The 20,934-nt window shown below is 40.6% G+C and overlaps 1 protein-coding gene across 1 annotated transcript in view; it reads left to right on the forward strand.

Moving 5' to 3' along the window:
- The window catches only part of ptchd4 (patched domain containing 4), a 52,609-nt gene extending 32,158 nt beyond the window's left edge, over positions 1–20,451 (forward strand). Inside the window, 2 exon segments of the mRNA XM_007903312.2 lie at positions 18,816–19,463; positions 19,466–20,451. Of these exon segments, the coding sequence (XP_007901503.2) occupies positions 18,816–19,463; positions 19,466–20,451 (1,634 nt within the window).
- The last annotated feature ends 483 nt before the right edge of the window (positions 20,452–20,934 follow it).

Below are 20,934 nucleotides of genomic sequence, written 5' to 3' on the forward strand. Positions count from 1 at the left end.
ATAAACTGGATTTATTGCTTTAAACCACAATTCCTGGTTTACAACATTTATGGCTTATAGATCCAAAGTGAATTGCATAAATTTCAATTGTCACTTTACAAAGGTGGAGATGCAAAATTACCCCAATCTCCAAAAAACAAAACGCTGTTGAATAATCCAACCAGATGTTTTTCACTATTCTTTTTCTCTACTTTTTGTTTACTTTGCTGACTTTGGATCTGCAGTTGGACAGCAAATTTTGTATATCTGCCATTGTAAACTGGGAGTTGAAATTTATGCGACTCACTTTGTGTTTTGCACATGAAGGTGGACGTGGACTTGTAGCTCAGTGGTTGGAGCACTCGCCTCACAAGCGAGAGACATGGGTTCGATTTCCCCGCAGCGGGAAACCTTGGGCAAGTTTCCTTACTCCACACGGCTGATAATAATTCCTCAAGAAAGAAAAACAATAATAATTTGGTAACTTCAATCCACGATTGTTTGTGGGACACTGCTGTGCGCAATTGGCTGCTGTGTTTCGCCCACAAAAATGCAGTGAATTCACTTTACAGTCTATTCTGGGAAGTGCTTTGAGATGTCTAGAAAATGTGAAAAGCATTATATCAAATTCAAGGATTATTATTATTATTTCACAAGTTAGACAATTAAGGAATGTGGATGATTGAGTTCTCAGTGTTAATAATATAATTGTTTTCCAACTATATTCTGTTCTAGCACATTCCTTGATTACTATTCTACAACATAGTTAACTTGCCATCAGAATGCTCTCACCAAACATTATTGATCAATGGAGGTCTTTTCTTCTCATTAGATGAAAATCATTCATTCTGTCCTCCCAGGACGTAGTCAACATCGCTCTTACATAGGATGTTTGAAAGGCATCTAGCCTTTCCTTTTGCACTTTTATCCGAGTCCAGTTCTCTCATGATATGAAACATCTACCTGAACACTAGCTTATACCCTCGCCCTTTGGTATCTGATGATATATCACTCCTATTATTTCAGAATGGTTTCCACAGTCTGATAAAAAATACCTCAAATTAGAGCCATGTTTCTTTCATCTCTTTCACACATTCTCCTCACTGGGAATCTAAATCTTGGGTTCTGAGTAGCTCTCTATGCAGGTAGCCACTGAGAGTGGCACATTGGTGCAGCTAAAACAACTAAAAACAGGTTACTAGCTTAATACAACCACTAGCTTATGAAGCAGTACTCAAATGCTATTTTAATTGCTAAGCAGGTACTCAACATACTGCCCAAACAATGTTGAAAAGATCCTATTGTCCTGCAGTTCTGAAATGTACCATTTCTTAACACATTTGATGTGCACAACTGAATCTGTTACAGCATCTTATTTATCACGCCATGGAGTGTCAAGGGCATGGCCTGGTATGGAAGGGTGAAACCTACTGAGAACAACAACTTGGATTTATATAGCACCCCTCACGCAGGGTCGCGACCGACAGCGCCTGATAGTAATGAAGCATGACGTCGAGCCGGGGGAAGGAGAGAGGTGACCGTAGGCAAACATAATCAACCAGTCACTCTCCTCAGGCTCGGTTCCTCTCCCCCATAAAATCGCTGTCATCACTCTCCTCCTCAAAAAAGCACCATTGGCCCATCTAACCTTACAAATCACCGTCCCATTTCTAACCTGCCCTTCCTTGCCAAAGTTCTAGAACGCATTCGCTAACCAGCTTTTCTCACACCTCATCTCTCCCTCCACTCCCTTGAATTTGGATAATTGGGAGACATGCCAACATGCTTAACATCACATCACATAACATCACATCACATGTAGGAGCAGGAGTAGGCCATTCAGCCCTTTGAGCCTGCCCCGCCATTCAATCATGGCTGATCTTCTAATCTAACTCCAGCTAATAACCTGACCCTGCCTTATCCCCATATCCCTTAATCCCTTTTGCAATAAGAAATCTATCTATCTCAGTCTTGAATATGTTCAAGGACTGAGCGTCAACAGCCTTTGGGGTAGCAAGTACCATACGTTCACCACCCTTTGAGTGAAGAAGTTCTTCCTCAACTCAGTGCGAAAGGGTTGGCCTCTGATTTTAATAATAATAATCCTTGCATTTGATATAGCGCTTTTCACGTCGGGAGGACATCCCAGGTCTCTCGCTTGCAAAGCGAGTGCTCTAACCACTGAGCTACAGGACTCCACTTTAAGGTTGTGATTCCTGGTTTTAGTTTCTCCAACCAGGGGAAACAATCTCCCACTATCTACTCTATCATGCCCTTTGATGATCTTACAGGTTCCTATAAGATCCCCTCTAATTCTTCTATATTCTACATAATATAGGCCCAAATTGGTCAGCCTATCCTCGTAACTCATCCCCTTCAACCCTGGTACTAACCTAGTAAATCTACGCTGCACTCCCTCCAAGGTAAGTACATCCTTCCTTAAATAAGGAGACCAAAACTGCACACAGTATTCCAGGTGTGGTCTCACCAGGGCCCTATACAGTTGCAGCAAGACTTCCCTACTCTTATACTCTAATCCTTTCATAATGAATGCTAACATACCGTTCGTCTTCCTAATTTCTTGCTGCACCTGCAGACTAACTTTTTGTGATTGGTGTACAAGGACACCCAAGTCCCTCTGGACGCTAACACATTCCAATCTCTCCCCTTCTAAAAAATAACCCGCTCTTTTGTTTTTGATACCTAGGGTGGATGACTTCGCTCTTCCCTACATTATGCTTCATCTGCCTCCTACCTGCCCAATCACCTAACCTATCTATGTCTCACTGCATTTTTTTAATGTCATCCTCTGTGTTGATACTTCCTCCTAGTTTTGTGTCATCCACGAATTCAGATATATTAACTTCGATGTCCTCATCTAGATCATTGATGTAGATGGTATATAGCTGAGGCCCAAGGACTGATCCTTGTGGCACTCCACTTGTCACATCCCGCCAATCTGAAAAGGACCCATTTATCCCTACTCTTTGTTTCCTACCCGTTAACCATTCCCCAATCCACGTTAATATGCTCCCCCCAATTCCACGGGCCCTTATCTTTTAATAATAATAATAATAATAATAATCCTTGCATTTGATATAGCGCTTTTCACGTCAGGAGGACGTCCCAAAGCGCTTCACAGAACACACTGTAAAGTGAATTGACTGTATATTTGTGGGCGAACGCGGCAGCCAATTGCGCACAGCAATGTCCCACAAACAGTCGTAGATTGAAAATGACCAATTTAATTATTGTTTTTGGTTTTGGAGGGATTATTATTAGGCGTGTGGAGTAAGGAAACTTGCCCAAGGTTTCGCCCTGCCTGGAATTGAACTCAGGTCTCTCACTTGCAAAGCGAGTGCTCTAACCACTGAGCTACAGGACTCCACTCCTTTTGAACTAACCTTTTATGCGGCACCTTATCGAATGCCTTCTGGAAGTCCAAATAGACCACATCCACTGATTCACCCTTATCTAGTTTACTGGAAATGTCCTCAAAAAACTCTATGAGATTTGTCAAACATGACTTCCCTTTTGTAAAGCCATGTTGACTTGGCCTAATTATATTGTGCTCCTCTAAATACCGCACTACCACATCCTTAATCAATGATTCTAAAATGTTTCCTATCACTGATGTGAGGCTAACTGGCCTATAGTTCCCCATCCTTTCCACCTTTTTTAAATAGTGGTGTGACATTTGCGATTTTCCAATCCATGGGGACTGTTCCAGAATCCAAGGAATTTTGGAAGATCAGACATAAGGTCTCCACTATCTCATAAGCTACCTCTTTTAAAACCCTGGGATGCAAGCCATCCAGACCAGAGGATTTGTCACTTTTTAGTGCTAACAGTTTCCCTAGCACCAATTCTCTACTAATAAAAAATTCCCTAAGTTGCTCCCTGTCCTTATCCCCTTGGTGCATCCCTATTGTTGGCAGACTTGTTGTCTCTTCTAGGGTGAAAACAGATGCAAAGTACCCATTTAGGGACTCTGCCATGTCCTTATCCCCCATTACAACTTCTCCCATCTCTGATTGAAGTGGACCTACATTTACCCTCACTAGCTCCCCTAAATATATTTGTAAAAACTTTTACAATCAGACTTATGTTCCTAGCTAGCTTGCCCTCATACTCCTTTTTCTCTCTCTTAATGAGTTTTTTAGTTTTGAGAACGCTTGAGAACTGTTTGAGACAAAACAGTACAGGAAATAATTTTAAAATCAGGCTACATTGGTGAAAGTATTAGCAAAAGAACAACAACAGCAACAACAATAATTTATATTTATATAGCAACCCTCGCACAGGGTAGCAACCCAGAGCGCTTGTAAATCTTTACAAAAAGGGTCTTGAGAATATAACATTCTAACTCAGAAGATAGATACAGAGTTAGAGAGTTGATTAAGACATTCCAGAGAGAGAGAGCGAGAGAGGGGGGGTGGGGGGATAACTATCAAGTATTATTATTATTATAAGTAAGGATATTAAGAAATATGGAAAATATGGAAATAAGAATTAAAGAGGTTTAACAACAGAGCAGGCTCAATAGGCCAAATACAATACAAAATTACATTTTGACTTATTCCTGTGCCTATGTTACCAATAATACCCGGAAGTAAAGCCTCTAATAGATAGCAACAACAACAATAACAAGATTGGATTTATAGAGCACCTTTCACGTCGGGAGGATGTCCCAAGGCGCTGGTCCAAAGCAAGCCATCATAATCAGAAGGACCGTAGAAACAACGATTGGAGATGGTGGTAAAGTTGTTTCTGATCTGAAGAACTGTGCGTGCATAACTACTCCATTCATTAATCATCTCATACTATAGTCAAAGGAACCTGGCACCAAGGTTATTCAGTGAGAGCTCAGGTTTTATACAGTAGATGTATGATGAAGTACATGTGTCTTCAGTCTTTAACCAGAAATAGAAATGGAAGATCCATTCCAAACATTAAACTGCCCTTAGAATAGAAAATATGGATATTACACCTGTTAGAGGTCATTAAAAAATGCTGTGCGACACCGATAGGTTAGGTAATTGGGCAGATAGGTGGCAGATGAAGTATAATGTAGGGAAGTGAGAAGTCATCCACCTGGGTAGCAAAAACAGTAGAACGGGTTATTTTTTAGAAGGGGAGAGATTGGAATGTGTTAGCGTCCAGAGGGACTTGGGTGTCCTTGTACACCAATCACAGAAAGTTAGTCTGCAGGTGCAGCAGCAATTAGGAAGGCGAACGGTGTGTTAGCATTCATTATGAAAGGATTAGAGTATAAGAGTAGGGAAGTCTTGCTGCAACTGTATAGGGCCCTGGTGAGACCACACCTGGAATACTGTGTGCAGTTTTGGTCTCATTATTTAAGGAAGGATGTACTTGCCTTGGAGGGGGTGCAGCGTAGATTTACTAGGTTAGCACCAGGGTTGAAGGGGATGAGTTATGAGGATAGGCTGACCAATTTGGGCCTATATTATGTAGAGTATAGAAGAATTAGAGGGGATCTTATAGAAACCTGTAAGATCATCAAAGGGCATGATAGAGTAGATAGTGGGAGATTGTTTCCCCTGGTTGGAGAAACTAAAACCAGCAATCACAACCTTAAAATCAGAGGCCAGCCCTTTTGCACTGAGTTGAGGAAGAACTTCTTCACTCAAAGGGTGGTGAATGTATGGAACTCGCTACCCCAAAGGGCTGTTGACGCTCAATCCTTGAACATATTCAAGACTGAGATAGATAGATTTCTTATTGCAAAAGGGATTAAGGGATATGGGGATAAGGCAGGGTTAGGTTATTGGCTGGAGTTAGATTAGAAGATCAGCCATGATTGAATGGCGGGGCAGGCTCGAAGGGCCGAATGGCCTACTCCTGCTCCTACATATTATGTTATGTTATATTATGTTATTTTAGAGGCTCTATAATTCAGGATAACTATGACAGACCAAGATAAAAATAAACTTAACGCAATGGAATCAGGGCTCCTCAATATGTTTTTACGTTATGCATATAATATTAAAAGGAAAAAAATAGCCCTGGAGACTGTAGAATGGCAGCCCATAGTAATAATAATAATAATAATAATAAGCCTTACATTTGGAATAGTGCTTTTCGTGTCAGGACGATTGACAAAGCGCTTCGCGATGGGTTTTTCTTGGAGCTGAACTGGTTCCAAGCTGACATGCTTGGCAACGGAATGCCAGAATTGAGTCAACCCTCTGTGATTCAAGTCCCTCCTCCCTCATCCACCTTAGTGGGACCACACTCGCATACTTTGTGTCCAACTGCCTCCACTCATCTCAGCAAATGGTTTCTCCTCCTGCCCCCGATTGGTCACCTGCGGGGAACCCCAAGGTTCCATCCTTGGCCCACTTCTTTTCCTTATCTATATGCTCCCTCTTGGCAATGTCATCCGGAGGCACAGGGTAAACTTCCACATGTATGCAGATGATACACAAATCTACTTTGCTTCCTCCAGCATTGACTCCAGGTCCGACGATGTTCTATCAGCTTGTCTGGCAGACATCAGAGGCTGGATGAATGTAAACTTCCTGCAGCTGAATGTGGACAAGACGGAAGCCATATTCTTTGGCTCCTGTCAACGTCTTCATTCCTGTGGATCTGAAATCCTCAACCTCCCTGGGCTCTCCCTCAGACTCACCAAACCAGTGCACAATCTAGGCATCCAGTTCGACCCCCAGCTGTCCTTCCTCTTCCACATTCCAGTCCCTGTTCAGGACTGCCTTCCTCCACCTTCGTCACATTGCCTGCCTCCAATCGTATCTTACTCCAAATGCAGCCTAAACATTCATATATGCGTTTGTCATCTCCCACCTGGATTACTCAAATGCACTCCCCGCTGGTCTCCCGAGCTCCATTTTTCAAATAATCCAACTCATTCAGAACTCTGCCGCCCACATACTGACCGGGACCAAACTCCGTACCCCCATCTCACCAGTTCTGGCCAGACTCCACTGGTTCCCCAACACCAAACAGATCAACTTCAAGATCCTCACACTTGTGTTCAAATCCATTCACTCCCTGGCACCTCCCTACCTCTCCAACCTCCTCACACCACAATCCAGCCCGTGCGCCTCCATTCGACTGGCACTGGCCTCCTGCTTGTTCATCGCACCCTCCGCTCCACCATTGGAGATCACATTTTCAACCACTCTGCCTCAAAGCTCTGGAAAACTCTTTCTCAATCACCTCACCTTGCCCCCTCACTCCCCTTTTTCAAGTCCTGCCTGAAAAACCTTCCTTTTCAACCGTGCTTACGTTCACCTCCCCCCCACACCCACCCACCGCCCCGGGCTCAGAGTCAGGCTCTGCCATTGTTAAGCGCTCCATAGGAGGGTGCTATATAAGTGCAAGTTGTTGTTTTTGTTGGTGATCTCATTAGACTGGATTAGGTGGATCCACAATACTCCAGGGCACTGCTGATGACAGACCAGCCTGACTGGCTTAACGACAGGAGTTGGAGAGGTAAACACTGGGGCAGGGATTCTACCCATTCACCTCTTGTTAATCCTGTAAACCAAAGCCCTAATGATTAGGGTAGTCCTGGCTGGACAAGCAACGGGAAGCTAACCAGACAGTGCTTTCAATGCCAAACGATGGAATTTTAGCTGGATAATCTTCAGTAGCAGTTACTCTTGGAGACCCCAGCATGTGCATTGGGGTTCAAACAGGACTCAATGTATACTCTGGGACTCACAAGCCTTGGGCCCATTAATCTCCAGAATTAGGTGAACAGGGTGTGTCCATCTAGGGAGAGAGTGCACATTTCATTCCAAAAAAGGGAATTTCTGCATTTCCTTGTGTAAGTAGTGTACATATGTGGAATTCTCCATTTGGTTTGGATACTCTTAAACATGTTGTCGGGGTTCCATATGTTAGACACTCGGCTGACCCCTAAAATTGAAAATATTATAGAATATTTTCATGTAAGAGCACCAGTAATTCTGCAACTTGGATAAATGTGGCGATCTGGCAAAACACCAGGTATCTTGCAGTGTTGGTCAGAGTCATCAGTAGTAACAACAAATCTTGATAATTTTGTAGTGCTTGGACTTTGATATGGAATGTATCATCATCATGAAGTCCATGGCGTGCTATCAATTTGGACTACACTGAACAAGAAATAAGTTTATAGCCTGCCAAACTGCTCTACTGTATATAATTGCTGATAACATTAATTTTATCCTCAGTGATAGGTAACCTGATCTTAGGATTCCTATTCCTCCACCAGTTACACCATTCTTTTTGCACCATTTGTTTGCCCAGGACAGATCTGATTTAGTTACTGAGACAATTGATGAAAAAGCATAGAAAGCCTCGCAGAGGAGAGGTAGTGGGAAATGTGATGGTCAATCTTTCATACCTCAAAGATATTTCCTGTTTTAATTCATCAAAGACTTTTCCATTTTGCGTATGTTCTATACGACCCATTCTCCTGCTGAATCACACGAGTTTTACATTTCCATTTATTAAACTGCCACTTATCCACCCAGTCTCACCAGATCTTTATGCATCTATGCACATGCTTCTACACATTAAACTTTTGGATTGCCAAATCTGTCAAGAAATTGTCATTTTATTAATACTAAATACTGATTTTGTTGAAGCTTTTGTCAGCTTGAGTAATCTTATTGAAGTATGCTAGAGAAGACTTGTTTAACATTGTGGCAAGTAACTGGAATGCAACTGACTACATTTTTTTGGCTTTTAATATATTGTGCACCTCCGCCATACCTCACAGCCGACTCAGCTGAAACCCTTCTCCACGACTTTGTCAATTCCTGGCTGGACTATTCCAATGTCCTCCTCGCTGGTTTCTCCAGCTCCGCCAAGATCCAATTAATTCAAAACTCCGCCGCACACATACTCACCCACATGAAATTCTGTGCTTGCCAGGCTCCACTGGCTCCCAGTCACTGAATGGATCGATTTCAAGATCCTCTCACTCGTTTTCAAATGACTTCATTTTGTGCCTTGTCCCCTGCATTTCACCATCTGTGGCCATGCCTTCAGCCACTATGCCCCGAAACTCTCTCCCTCAATCCCTCCCCCTTTCCCCCTCTCTCCCCACCTTCAAATTCCACCTAAAGAACTTCCTTTTTGATCATGCATATGGTCATCTCCCCCCTCCCTCTCTCCCTGGCTCACTGTCACACTCCGCCACTGTGAAGCGCTCTGGGATGATACATCACGTGAATGGTGCTTTATAAATGCAAGTTGCACCTTCAACTCCATTAGTTGTAACTGATGATTGATTTCTACTTCTTTCTTATCATAATATTTGAATAAAAAGTAACAAGATAGTGAAGTTATCTGTTACTGCACAGTATTTTAGTGATAAGGTGAAAATGAAAGAAAAAGAACAGGGCACCATATTTATTTATATCTTGAATTTGAACCTAGGAAGGTGAGTGAAAGCAGCCCACCTTCTGTGCAGAAATACTTGTCCTCTACTCAGTGCCTCTCTCTACAGTGTGACTTAAATCAACAGAAACAAGCAATATGCGAGATCAATCCTGCATCCATCTATAGATAGATATTTTACTTGGATATTAAGGTATGTGAGGAAAAGCCAAGGAGACACACTAAAAGATATGCCATGATCTAATAAACTGTAGAACAGGTTTGACAGGCTGAACGGCATTCTGCTTGTTGCTACATACTTTGCAATAAATGTCCTCTCCCGCACCAAGTACCGTGAGTCCATCACAAACATCCTGGTTTGGCTCTACTGGCTCCCCATCCTCAAGCAGATTGAATATAAGATCCTTGTCTTCACTTTCAAATCCCTCCACAGCCTTGCCCCTCCCTATCTCTATGACCCTACTGCTCCAGCCACTACCTATGCTCAGCATACACTGGCCTGCTTCATGACCCCTACCATCAATGGACCATTTGTGGGGGAGACCAAAACCAGGGGCCATCAATATAAAATAGTCACAAATAGATCAAATAGGGAATTTAGAAGAAATTTCTTCCCAGAGAGTAGTGGGAATGTGGAACATGCTATAACAAGGAGTTGTTGAGGCAAATAGCATAGATGTATTTAAGGGAAAGCTAGATAGGTACATGAGGGAGAAAGGAATAGAAGGTTATGCTTGAAGGCTTAGTTGAGGAAGGGCAGGAGGAGGCTCATGTGGAGCATAAACACTGGCATAGACCAGTTGGGCCGAAAGGCCTGTTTCTTTGCTGTATATTCTAATGTATTCTAATGTAATAATCATAAAGGAAGGTAAATAAAAATGGGGAAGGTGGCTTAGAGCTCTTCAAGTCTCTGGCACAGATAAATGACCTCACTTGGCACAAGGTAGTTACATTTTCAAATGGCATGAAGCTGGGAATCAGAATCAGAGGAGCGAGCCACGATCTTATAAAGAGAACTCCACAACTTCCCAATTGATTATTTCAGTTCATACATATAATATACCACACTGCATCTAGGAAATGGGCAGGGGTGTATATTTACTCCATGGATGGGATAGAACTTTTCAGGTGGGCAGTTGAAGGAGACCCAAGAGCATTAGTTGATTCATTGCACATCATACCTAACCAGTGTTATTCAGAACATATTCCAAAACAAAAATCATTCATAATATGATTCATAAACAAAACAAACAGGGCTATATTTCTAAATCAATTGAGTTCAAATCCTGAGAAGTCATGTTTCAGTTGTACAGAACTCTAGTTGGTGTTAGATTGAGTACAGTTGGGTACAGTTCTCCTCATTCTGAGATAAGAGTCAACAAGGCCCTAGAGCAGTAAGAGGAAAGCGAGTCTGCTCCCCAATGGTTAAGTGAATGAGATATGAGGACTGATAAGATGGTGCTGTCTCAGAGGACACTGTATAGAGGTAATAAGGGTTGATAAATGGGATTAAAAAAAAGGTAAAAAGGCAGAAGGATAAGACACATAGGGCAGGTACAGGTTTGGGGTTGTGATGGGAAAGTTTATGACAGTCACTGGAACAAAGCTCTTTACATAAAAGATAATCAACAGAAGGAATGGTTTATCAGGAAGGTTGGTCTGGGTCACAACATCTGATTCATTTAAGAACCCGTTGATGTTGGAGAGGAAAGATATGTTTTACTGTGGGTTGCAGAGAAGGAATTGATCTGGTTGAAAGCAGTTCTAAATGTATTCTTAGTTTTTGCCAAATTTGGAATTGCTGTCTATAGCATATTGCCAATATCAATCCTCCCTTCCCACAAAGCTCCTTGGAGAGTTGAATCAGTGTATGTCACAGCTTCAGGAAACCATATGTTGGACAACCAGGATCAATACATGATTCTACATTAATATCAATAAACAAGCAGCAAGAACATATTCCGATCCTGCCTATATCATTTGATCCATGTGGACAAAATACCTGTGGGACAGTGCTTTATTAACCTTCATCTTGACTGTCCTTCTGTTTTCTCCCTCTTCTGCAAGCAATCAATAGCATTCAAACTTGTGCTGAATTCCATGAATCAGTCTGTTGCTGTTCATTAAATACTTACTTTCAACCCAACTGGAATCCAAGTCAGGCCATTTGTTTTTTAAAACCCCAAATGTTACATTTTGACATCTCTGGATTGTAATAACACCAATCATTTGTTAGTTGTACTTACTTTCAGGAAAATGTTACGATTTGTAAAAGCTTGACAGGAGGAAATTGAAGGTAACAAAAAGACAATGCATTCTGTACAGAAAAAGCCTCACTCAGTCAGTGGGGTTTTTTCTGTCCAGAAAGAGTACTGATGCATTGGGCCTGAAGGAGGATGAAAGAAGCTTTGGCACAGGTAGTGCAGCAAAATCCTCCATTTGTTGCAGCATATGAATTGTCATTGTTGCAGCAGCTTGACAATTTAGCCCAGCATTCAAGTGCACTACATTAGTCAGTACTTAGTTATCAGTCTAAACTGGCCAACATATTGATAAGAGATAATGTTTTACTCGTCACATGACTAAGGAAAATTAAAGATTACTATTCATATAATTTATGATTTAACAGCATAACAAACATACAGCGGGGTATTTATATGCCCCTGTACTGATAATAAATGGTACATTTCTCTAACCAAACTGTCAGTTAATTGTATAGATTCTTTCTGCATAATTGTACAATAATGAAAGCATTTGTGAAAGATCTTGCCAAATTGAAGATGGATAAGACAAGCAGCAGATGAGAATACATTAAGTCCATTAGCTTCTCATTTCATTCTCTGTTGAAAAGTGGGTCTGAGGAAGCACATGGTTGGCTCAATGGACTTGCCAGATCTCCAACTCCTCCCTAAACAAGCTGCAGACTGTCCTGAATTTTGCATGTTGAGTCCTCTCAGCAAACTCACCACCCTATCCTCACCCAGCTCCATTGGCTCCCCATCCCCATTGGATCAAATTCAAGATTTTCGCCCTCACATTTAGATGCCTGTATTGCCCCGCCTAACTCTGACTCTGGGATATTCTGCAACTGTACTTACTAAACCTCTGCTCAGCAAAAACTGACCTACTTAATGTCCCCTGCCCACTCAACGAAAATTAATAAGTGTACCTTGAGCCATTCTGCCCTTGCTCTCTTGCATTCCATACCAGAGGTTCTCCACCTTCCCCCTCCTTTTCCTCTTTCAAAAGACACCTTAAAACATTTCTCTTACACTGCACTTTCCCACCTTTCCCCTCTCCTCCCATTTCATCCCCAGCCCCTTCCTCTAAAATGACGACATGATAGGGCACTATATCAAATACAAGTAGATGCAGATTGCTCCCTCCTTGCCCATCTTTAGATCGCAATTGAAAATCTTCCTCATTGAGCATGCTTATGGCGCCTCACTTCTCTCCTGGTTCGGTGTCAAGCACCACCACTGTTAAGATGCTATCCTGCATGAAGGGTGCAATATTAATGCAAGTTGTTGTTGTATCATTCTTACAATCACAGGATGACAGAGGTGAACACCAGCCAGAGGTACAATGCATTGTGTTGTTAGCATCAAACAGCTGGTCAAATTCCTAAACTGTTAATCCACATTTGGCTACACACTTTCTACTACAGTAGTTACCTTGACAGGTACAGGCACACAATTAGTAACATAAAATTATGTTTTTAAATCTTTATAGACTTTGCTGTATTCTAGGCAATAATCAGCAAGTGACTTGTATCAAGGAGGTTTTATTCTATTTAGCCAGTTATGCTGGCCACTTAATTCTATCAATGACACATACATTTTAATAATAATAATAATCCCTGCATTTGATATAGAGTCTTATCACGTCTTTGAGACTTCTTAAAGCGCTTCACAGAATATACTGTATTTTAAACCACTTTTCCACACTTGTGAAATGCTGCTATTTCAAGGTTTAATTACACCTTGGAGCTTTATCAGCTGCACTGCCTGATAGAAAAAGTAGTTTTGCATTAAATTAAAATGTGGATGGCTTATGGAGTTGTCAGGAATTATGTCAATTTTTAACTTTTGCACCTACACTAATTGTTGATTTCCCTTCAGCTACTTAGCAACTATAAAATTAGAAATTTCTGAACATTGGAATCTGCTTAATATTGAATTTGGAATATGCAACAACAACAACTTGCACTTATATAGTGCCCTCCATGTAGGGTAGCGTCTCAGAGAGCTTAACAGTAGCGAAGCCTGACTCCGAGCCAGGGGGAGGGGGCCTTAAGCACGGGCGAAGAGCAAGCTTTTCAGGCGGGACCTGAAAGAGGGGAGCGAGGGGGCATGCTGGAAGGTTTGAGGGAGAGCGTTCTAGAGTTTCGGGGCTTAGTGGCTGAAAGCCTGACCTCCAATGGTGGGGCGGAGGGTGTGAGGGATGAGCAGGAGGCCGGTGCCAGTCGAGCGGAAATGCCGGGTGGTGAATTGGGGATTGAGGAGGTCGGAAAGGTAGGGAGGTACCAGAGAGCGAAGGGATTTAAACACGAGTGTGAGGATCTCGAAGTCGAGTATATTAGGATTAACACTATAGAAAGAACATTCTTCAGGTCAACAATGACAAACTCATTTATAAAGTTTATATTTAACTTCATTTAAATTTAAGAACTTGGAGATGTTTCGGTTCCTTTTCCCACAGTATTAGAATGAGTCAAACGTTGACATTTGTTTCTTTACTTGTGTGTCTATTTACAATAGTTACTATTGGATTATTTGGGCTTTTGCTGCTGCTTTCTATCCTAGCATTGACTCCTTATTTGAAATGAACTATTAGTGTCATTATTATTTTTCAGGTTTCAGAATTTCAAGGACAGAATAGTAATCTATTCATATCAGATATACATAAATGTTAAACTCGCAGTAAATCTGCTCCAACCATAAGATTGATCTGATATCCAATCCTTGCATTTGTTTGAGCATTGTCAAAACATTTCAAAGATTTTCACAGAATTTACTGTAAAATTTAGTGGCTGTGCATCTCGGAATACAATATATAGTTTGGGACATGACATATAACGTTGTTAGAAAATAAAATCAGCCAAATCTGTTAGGAAATAACGCTAATTCCTTTAACCAGATATCAGACTGTTTTATTATTATTCATTCGTTATTCCCTAATATCCTGATGGGTCAGACCAAAGGCCGGTACAATCAATAGATCTTATAACAGAATAATACCACCATAGGTATCTCGAGTTCAACACTGTGTCTTTACAGCACACAACCTTGATTCTTCATGCTTTCAGTCTTCTTGCTTACAGCTTCCAATCTTCCATCTGATATCCTCAGTCTTAGTGTTTCCAGCTCTCAAACTTCCATCTCCGTACCCTTGTCTCCGCAGCCCGGGATGGCCCCATCTCCCGTATCCTTGTTTCCGCGACCCAGGACGGCCCCATCTCCCATATCCTTGTCTCCGCGACCCGGGACGGCCGCGTACACAAAGTTATCGGAACTCTTATACCAATGTTCATCCAATCATGGTGCGGACATTAGATCCCCTGGTCGAAATCATGCTGGGTTCACGTGAGCACCTCATGGGGTGTACGAGCCTCAGCACACATACACATTGCCCTTAAGACCCCTGTTATCTGATCTAATTGTCTAAGATAGAGGATTGATCAGTTTAGGGTCTTATCTGTGGTGTGGGATCATTAGTACATTCCTTTTAAGTGACTGGTTATTTCTTATCAGTATCCCGGGATGGTACCAAGGCCCTCTAGTTTAAGCAACTTGCTCATTAGTTGCTATTCTTGAGGGTTGCCTTCTGTCGGTTGGCAGGCCCTGTCAGAATTTAGCGACTTATTGCTCAGTCGAGATCCTGTGTTGACTGGTACCTTGGACCGTTACCTCTGTGGCTTGTTGTCATTTACTGATAAGAGGTGACCCCCTGCCCCTGTCCTTTATTCTTTCAAAAACAGAGAAAACCAGATGTGTCCTAACCCATGACTGTCAGTTCAGTTGTCCCCCACACTTAACTTAAAAGTTAACCTATTCACAACATCTATTATGATTCTAGCAGTATACAAAAAGTGTATATTCTAACAACATGACTGCCAGGATGTTGGAAGGTGAACTGAATGGACGTTAGACTTCTTTTGCCGAGCAAGTTCTTATGTTCTTTTATATTTTGGAGGTGGATTTAGCAGCCAGTTTGCACACCCCAATGTCTCACAGATAATCATGAAGTGAATAAAAGCAATCATGAGAGTCTTCTTCATAGCCAAAGCCATTGTAGCAGAACAGTAATATAAAATGATAGCTAGAAATATAAAGTCAGTAGGCAGCGGAAAAACAATACCTTCCATATGAAGAATAAGGTCAAACAAATCTTGCAACTTATTTTTATAATAACTCCTCACAGTTCGAAGACAAGAATTACAATCATCATTTTTATATTGTATGTCAGCCTGGCTTAATTGGTAGTATTCTCGCCTCTGAGTTAGAGGCTGTGGATTCAAGTCCCACAACGAAAGTTGGAACTCACAGTCTAAGACGACATTCCAACATACGCAGCCATCCTTTGGATGAGTCAGCAAACCAAGGCTCCATCTGCCTGTTCAGGTGGTACTATTCGAAAAGAGAAGGGAGCTTCTCCCAATATCCCGGCCAACAATTCCCCAAATAAAATCTGTCATTCACTTCACGGTTGTTTGTGGATAATTGCTACATGCAAGTTGGCTGCCATATTCGCTCAGAAAACACAGTCACTCCCCTTTACAGTATATTCTGTGAAGCACTTTGGGATGTCCTCTCAACCTGAATAGTTCTACACAAAAGATAGGGATTTTTTTTGATTGGCCAGGTATCTGACACATGTGGAAACAAATCACCATTCTTAAGAGTCTCCAAATTAAACTATTGAGAGTTCCAGATCTTTATGATTTTTGTTTGTTTGGTATGGAGTGTGCACTCTTTCCCAAGAGGGGTATCCCCTCCTTATCTAAGCTGGGAATTAGTTGAGCAATAATTTAATGAATGGTAATCAATTAGCACGTTCTTTGTTCATACAGTTTTAGGGTTCCCATGTGGGTCAATTAGCAGCTGAACACGTCTTGAACGAGCTGTCAAACTTTCTCCATACAGGTCAATTAACAGCTGATTTCTCTGCAGCATTCCTTTCATTTTTATATAATAGCCATTTATTACATATTACTCAGTCAATAAAATTGATGGTAATTGGTCATTTATACACAACAATTCATGATCATTATACCCAATAATCATTATAGGTGCTGATTACTAAATCCTCCGAGAAAAAGGACTTGCATAGTTACAGTGAAACATGTCAAAGTGTTTTACAGTCAAGTGCAGTGACTTATTTTTGTGCAGCCTGCTGTCAACTTGCGAACATCAGTGTCCCACAAACAGCCAATGAACAATCTTATCTGGCTACCATTATTTAGCTAGCACTTGAGATTGAGAAAACCACTTGTCCTTGTTCCAAAAGGTTAATGTAATATACTCTTCTATGTAGTAGTAATAATAATAATCATTGCAATTGGTATTATGCCTTTCACATCAAAAGGATGTCACAAAGTGCTTCCCAGACTATGTTATGGTTTCACTGTGTGTTTGTTTAGAACAGAAACCAAGAAAACCCAGGATTCTTAAATGTCAAATGTTGCTCATAGAGCAGTCAATGGTGGAATACAAAGGCAGAATCACATAAATCCAAAGACATCTGAGAAGGAATAGTCATGTATAATCTTTCTCTTTATTCCAGATAAGGTTTTTATTTTAAAATGGTCTCATAATAGCTTCCCTATGTGCTGACCATGTGCAATTCTATGAACAAAGATGTGAGCGATTACATATGATTTCATTGTACAGTATGCCTATTTTATTTTCACATCAAATTAGGAAAAGCATCAGATAACAAGATGGATTTAGTGCTATTACATTTTACATTCTTAGATTTTTAAATTCCAGAAACCAGGAAAGTAAGACATTTGTTGTTGAATATTTATTTTTTCATTGCAACTTTAGTAGAGAAAGCTGCAATATAGTGCCATGTCAGATACTAAAGCAGTTTGCACTATTGAAAATCAGGCTGAAGACAAATGAGAACATGTTTGGGGACAGTCTATTATCTAATCTTGAATCTAGTAGACAATTAAATCTGCTGTAGTTAGAAATTCCCACATTCTGAAAGACCACATGCAATGCTTCTTACAATAAAAAACAACAGTAACTCAGTTTGTTGACAGCTCGTCAGTAATCAAATTTCACATTTTAAAATAATTGTGATTATTTTGCAAAACCAGATTTGATGATCAACTGTGTGGTAGGAGCAAAGCACACTTTCCGAGGAGGTGAACTTAAACAAGGATTCATTCAATCTGGGTCATAATGTACTGGCACACAAGCAATTTACTGATATCCTGCAGCACTGAGCTGTACTTGAGCTGGTGCCAGATTCTGAACATGACAAAAATGCTGATGTTCTTCATGTGATACAATAGCTTAATGCATGCTGTACAGATAGTGAATATAAGGGATACTCAGTCAAATAACAATCCTTATATTAATTGGCATGAATATATAATAGAATAAAAATAAGTTACATTTGTGTAGCATCTTAAATGTTGAAAGTGTTTTACAGTCATTTTTGTCCTATCAAGTGACTGTTTAATGTAGACAGATATAGGAGCCAGAAAAGACCATTGCTCATTGTCCACAATATTCACACAGTCATATCACTTTACAGTATATCCTGTGAAGCAGTTTTGCGATATCACAACAACGTGATAAGGCAATATAGTAAATGCAAGGATTATTATCAATAATATTATATATTATTATTGGATTCCATCAAGATAGTGCATAATTTAAAAATATGAAAATTAAAGATAATCCCACTCCAGTTCTTGTACTTCCTAAATTGAATTCTTCACCAAGTAGCTGTCTTATTATTATTATTACTATTAGTATTAGTATTATGTTAAAGATTAAAATGCAAGGTACTGTATTTTGTATCACAGGTATCTGATATTCACAGTTTTACCCTTTTCACCCATTTTCTCAATTGAATAATATGAATAATCTGCTGTGAACTCATTGTGCAATCCCATGTTTCTGTCATTTTTACATACTACAGGTGAATATCTCACCTTGCATTTTTTATATATTTTTACTAAATATATCAATTATATAAATACTAACATAGCAATGGGGTCTAATTTCAGGTATTTCTTAACAGCATTACCTAGTAAAGAACTGGGTTGTCCAAAGGGGGATGGAAATGTATCACACCGACCCCCAGGAACTCCGTTCTCATGTGGTAAAAATCCAGAGTGAAGTTCCCATGGGTCAATGGAAATTCTAACAGGATTCTTTAGTAACTGTTTCAGAGTTCACAGAACTGTTCCATTACAGTTGTATTCTTTTGCTTTCTTTAAGGTCATGGAACCAAAGGGGTGTTTGAGCTTTTAGCTGGATGGCGGAGAGCAAAAGAAGACCAGCCATTTAAGGAAAGAATAGCGGCTGCATATTCTGATGTGATGGTGTCCTACACTATGACGAGCTCACTCTACATCATCACCTTCGGTATGGGTGCAAGCCCATTCACGAATATTGAATCTGTTAAAATTTTCTGTCAGAACATGTGTGTCACTGTTCTGGTGAACTACTTCTATGTTTTTTCCTTTTACGGTTCATGCTTGGTCTTTGCTGGGCAGCTGGAACAGAACCGCTACCATAGTATATTTTGCTGTCGAATTCCCTCTCCTGAATATTTAGCTTCTAGGCCAGTCTGGTTCAAAACCATGATGAATGATGGATACCAGCCATCCACTTCCCACGAAAGTGATCCCTATCAAAAACATTTCATTCAGCGTTTTTTAAGGGAGCACTACACTGAATGGATCACTAATACATATGTCAAGCCTTTTGTCGTGTTGTTATACCTGATTTATGTGTCATTTTCCTTTATGGGATGTTTACAAATCAGTGATAGGTTAAATCTTGTTAACATGCTCGCTAGTGATTCACAAAGTGTTTCTTTCACAGTAGCCCAGCAAAAGTATTTCAGTAACTACAGCCCAGTGATAGGTTTTATATTTACGAGCCAATAGAATACTGGAATGCAACAATACAAGAAGACTTACAAGTAATTAGCAGGGGCTTTATCAGAATATCGTGGATTGAACATTACTTGCATTATTTGAAAAAAATGAATTTTACAGTACTAACCAAAAGCGATTTCATCAACATTCTGTCAACTTCTTTTTTGAAGCAACCTGAGTTTCGAAACTACATGGATGACATCATTTTTTCAAAGACATCAGAAGAAGTGGACATCATTGCATCTCGTGTGTACATGGTGGCCAGAACTGCAGAGAACATACATGAAGAAATGATCGATCTACTGGAAACACTACGGAAACACTCACTCATTTCTAGGATTAAATATATTGTGTTCAATCCAACCTTTGTTTTCATGGATCGATACAGCTCCTCCATCACTTCGCCAATCCTGAACTCAAGTATCAGTGTCCTGATCATTCTAGTGCTGACTATTTCTTTAGTTATTAGTGCTTTGGGTAACATCTGGGTGATACTTAGTGTAACATCAATGGAGTTTGGTGTGGTTGGATTTATGACACTATGGAAAGTAGATATGGACAGCATCTCAATCTTGTGCCTTATCTACTCCCTGAACTATGCCATAGACCACTGTGCACCTCTGCTTTTTACATTTGTTTTAGAAAAGGAGCGTACCAGGACTCAGTGTATCAAAAACTCTTTAGAATGGAATGGAGCAGCCATTTTACAGAGTAATATTTGCTTTCTTTTAGGGTTAATACCCCTGTTTTTCGTGCCTTCGAATCTGACCTTCACACTGTTTAAGTGTTTACTTCTCACAGCCATCTGCACACTGCTACATTGCTTTGTTATATTACCTGTATTTTTGACATTTTTCCCTCCATCCAAAAAACGACACAAGAAAAAGAAACGCGCAGAGAGGAAAGAGGAGATTGAATGTGTAGAGATACGAGATAATCCAGGAATGGTTGACCATGTCACCACAGTTTGAACACTTGGACAAAATATCGCTGGAAAAATCTGCATCCGAATAGAGCCACAGCACAGGTGGTCTGACTTCCTGTTTAAGTCTGAGCTCACATCAATCCTAACAGCTTGTGCTGGCCAGTAGGTCAGAACTAAGGAAGCATGGGCAATTTGAACTGTTCTGTTTTTAAGATGGTAACCAAAATACTGAAATTTTAAAAGAACAACGGTGTTTCAAATTTCCACCTAGAGGGCTACGCTCCACTTGGTAAATTAACGTGTGTTTATCCCTAGTATGTGCCATTGGGCATGTTACCATTTATGCTGCTCTGAGCGTGTGCAATTCTCCATCTTCTGTGGCCGACCTCCCAGGAGAGAGTAAAAGTATTGTAGTAGCAAATCCAGTGCCTGATTACTAAATGGAAAACTCACATTTTTTTTAATAGTGTTAAGAAGCCTCTTAACTGCGTAAATGCGCATTGAGGCAGCAATACAATTTGGAGTGCAC

Source organism: Callorhinchus milii, unplaced genomic scaffold, assembly GCF_018977255.1.
Source record: "Callorhinchus milii isolate IMCB2004 unplaced genomic scaffold, IMCB_Cmil_1.0 Scaffold3, whole genome shotgun sequence".
Lineage (NCBI taxonomy): Eukaryota > Metazoa > Chordata > Chondrichthyes > Chimaeriformes > Callorhinchidae > Callorhinchus > Callorhinchus milii.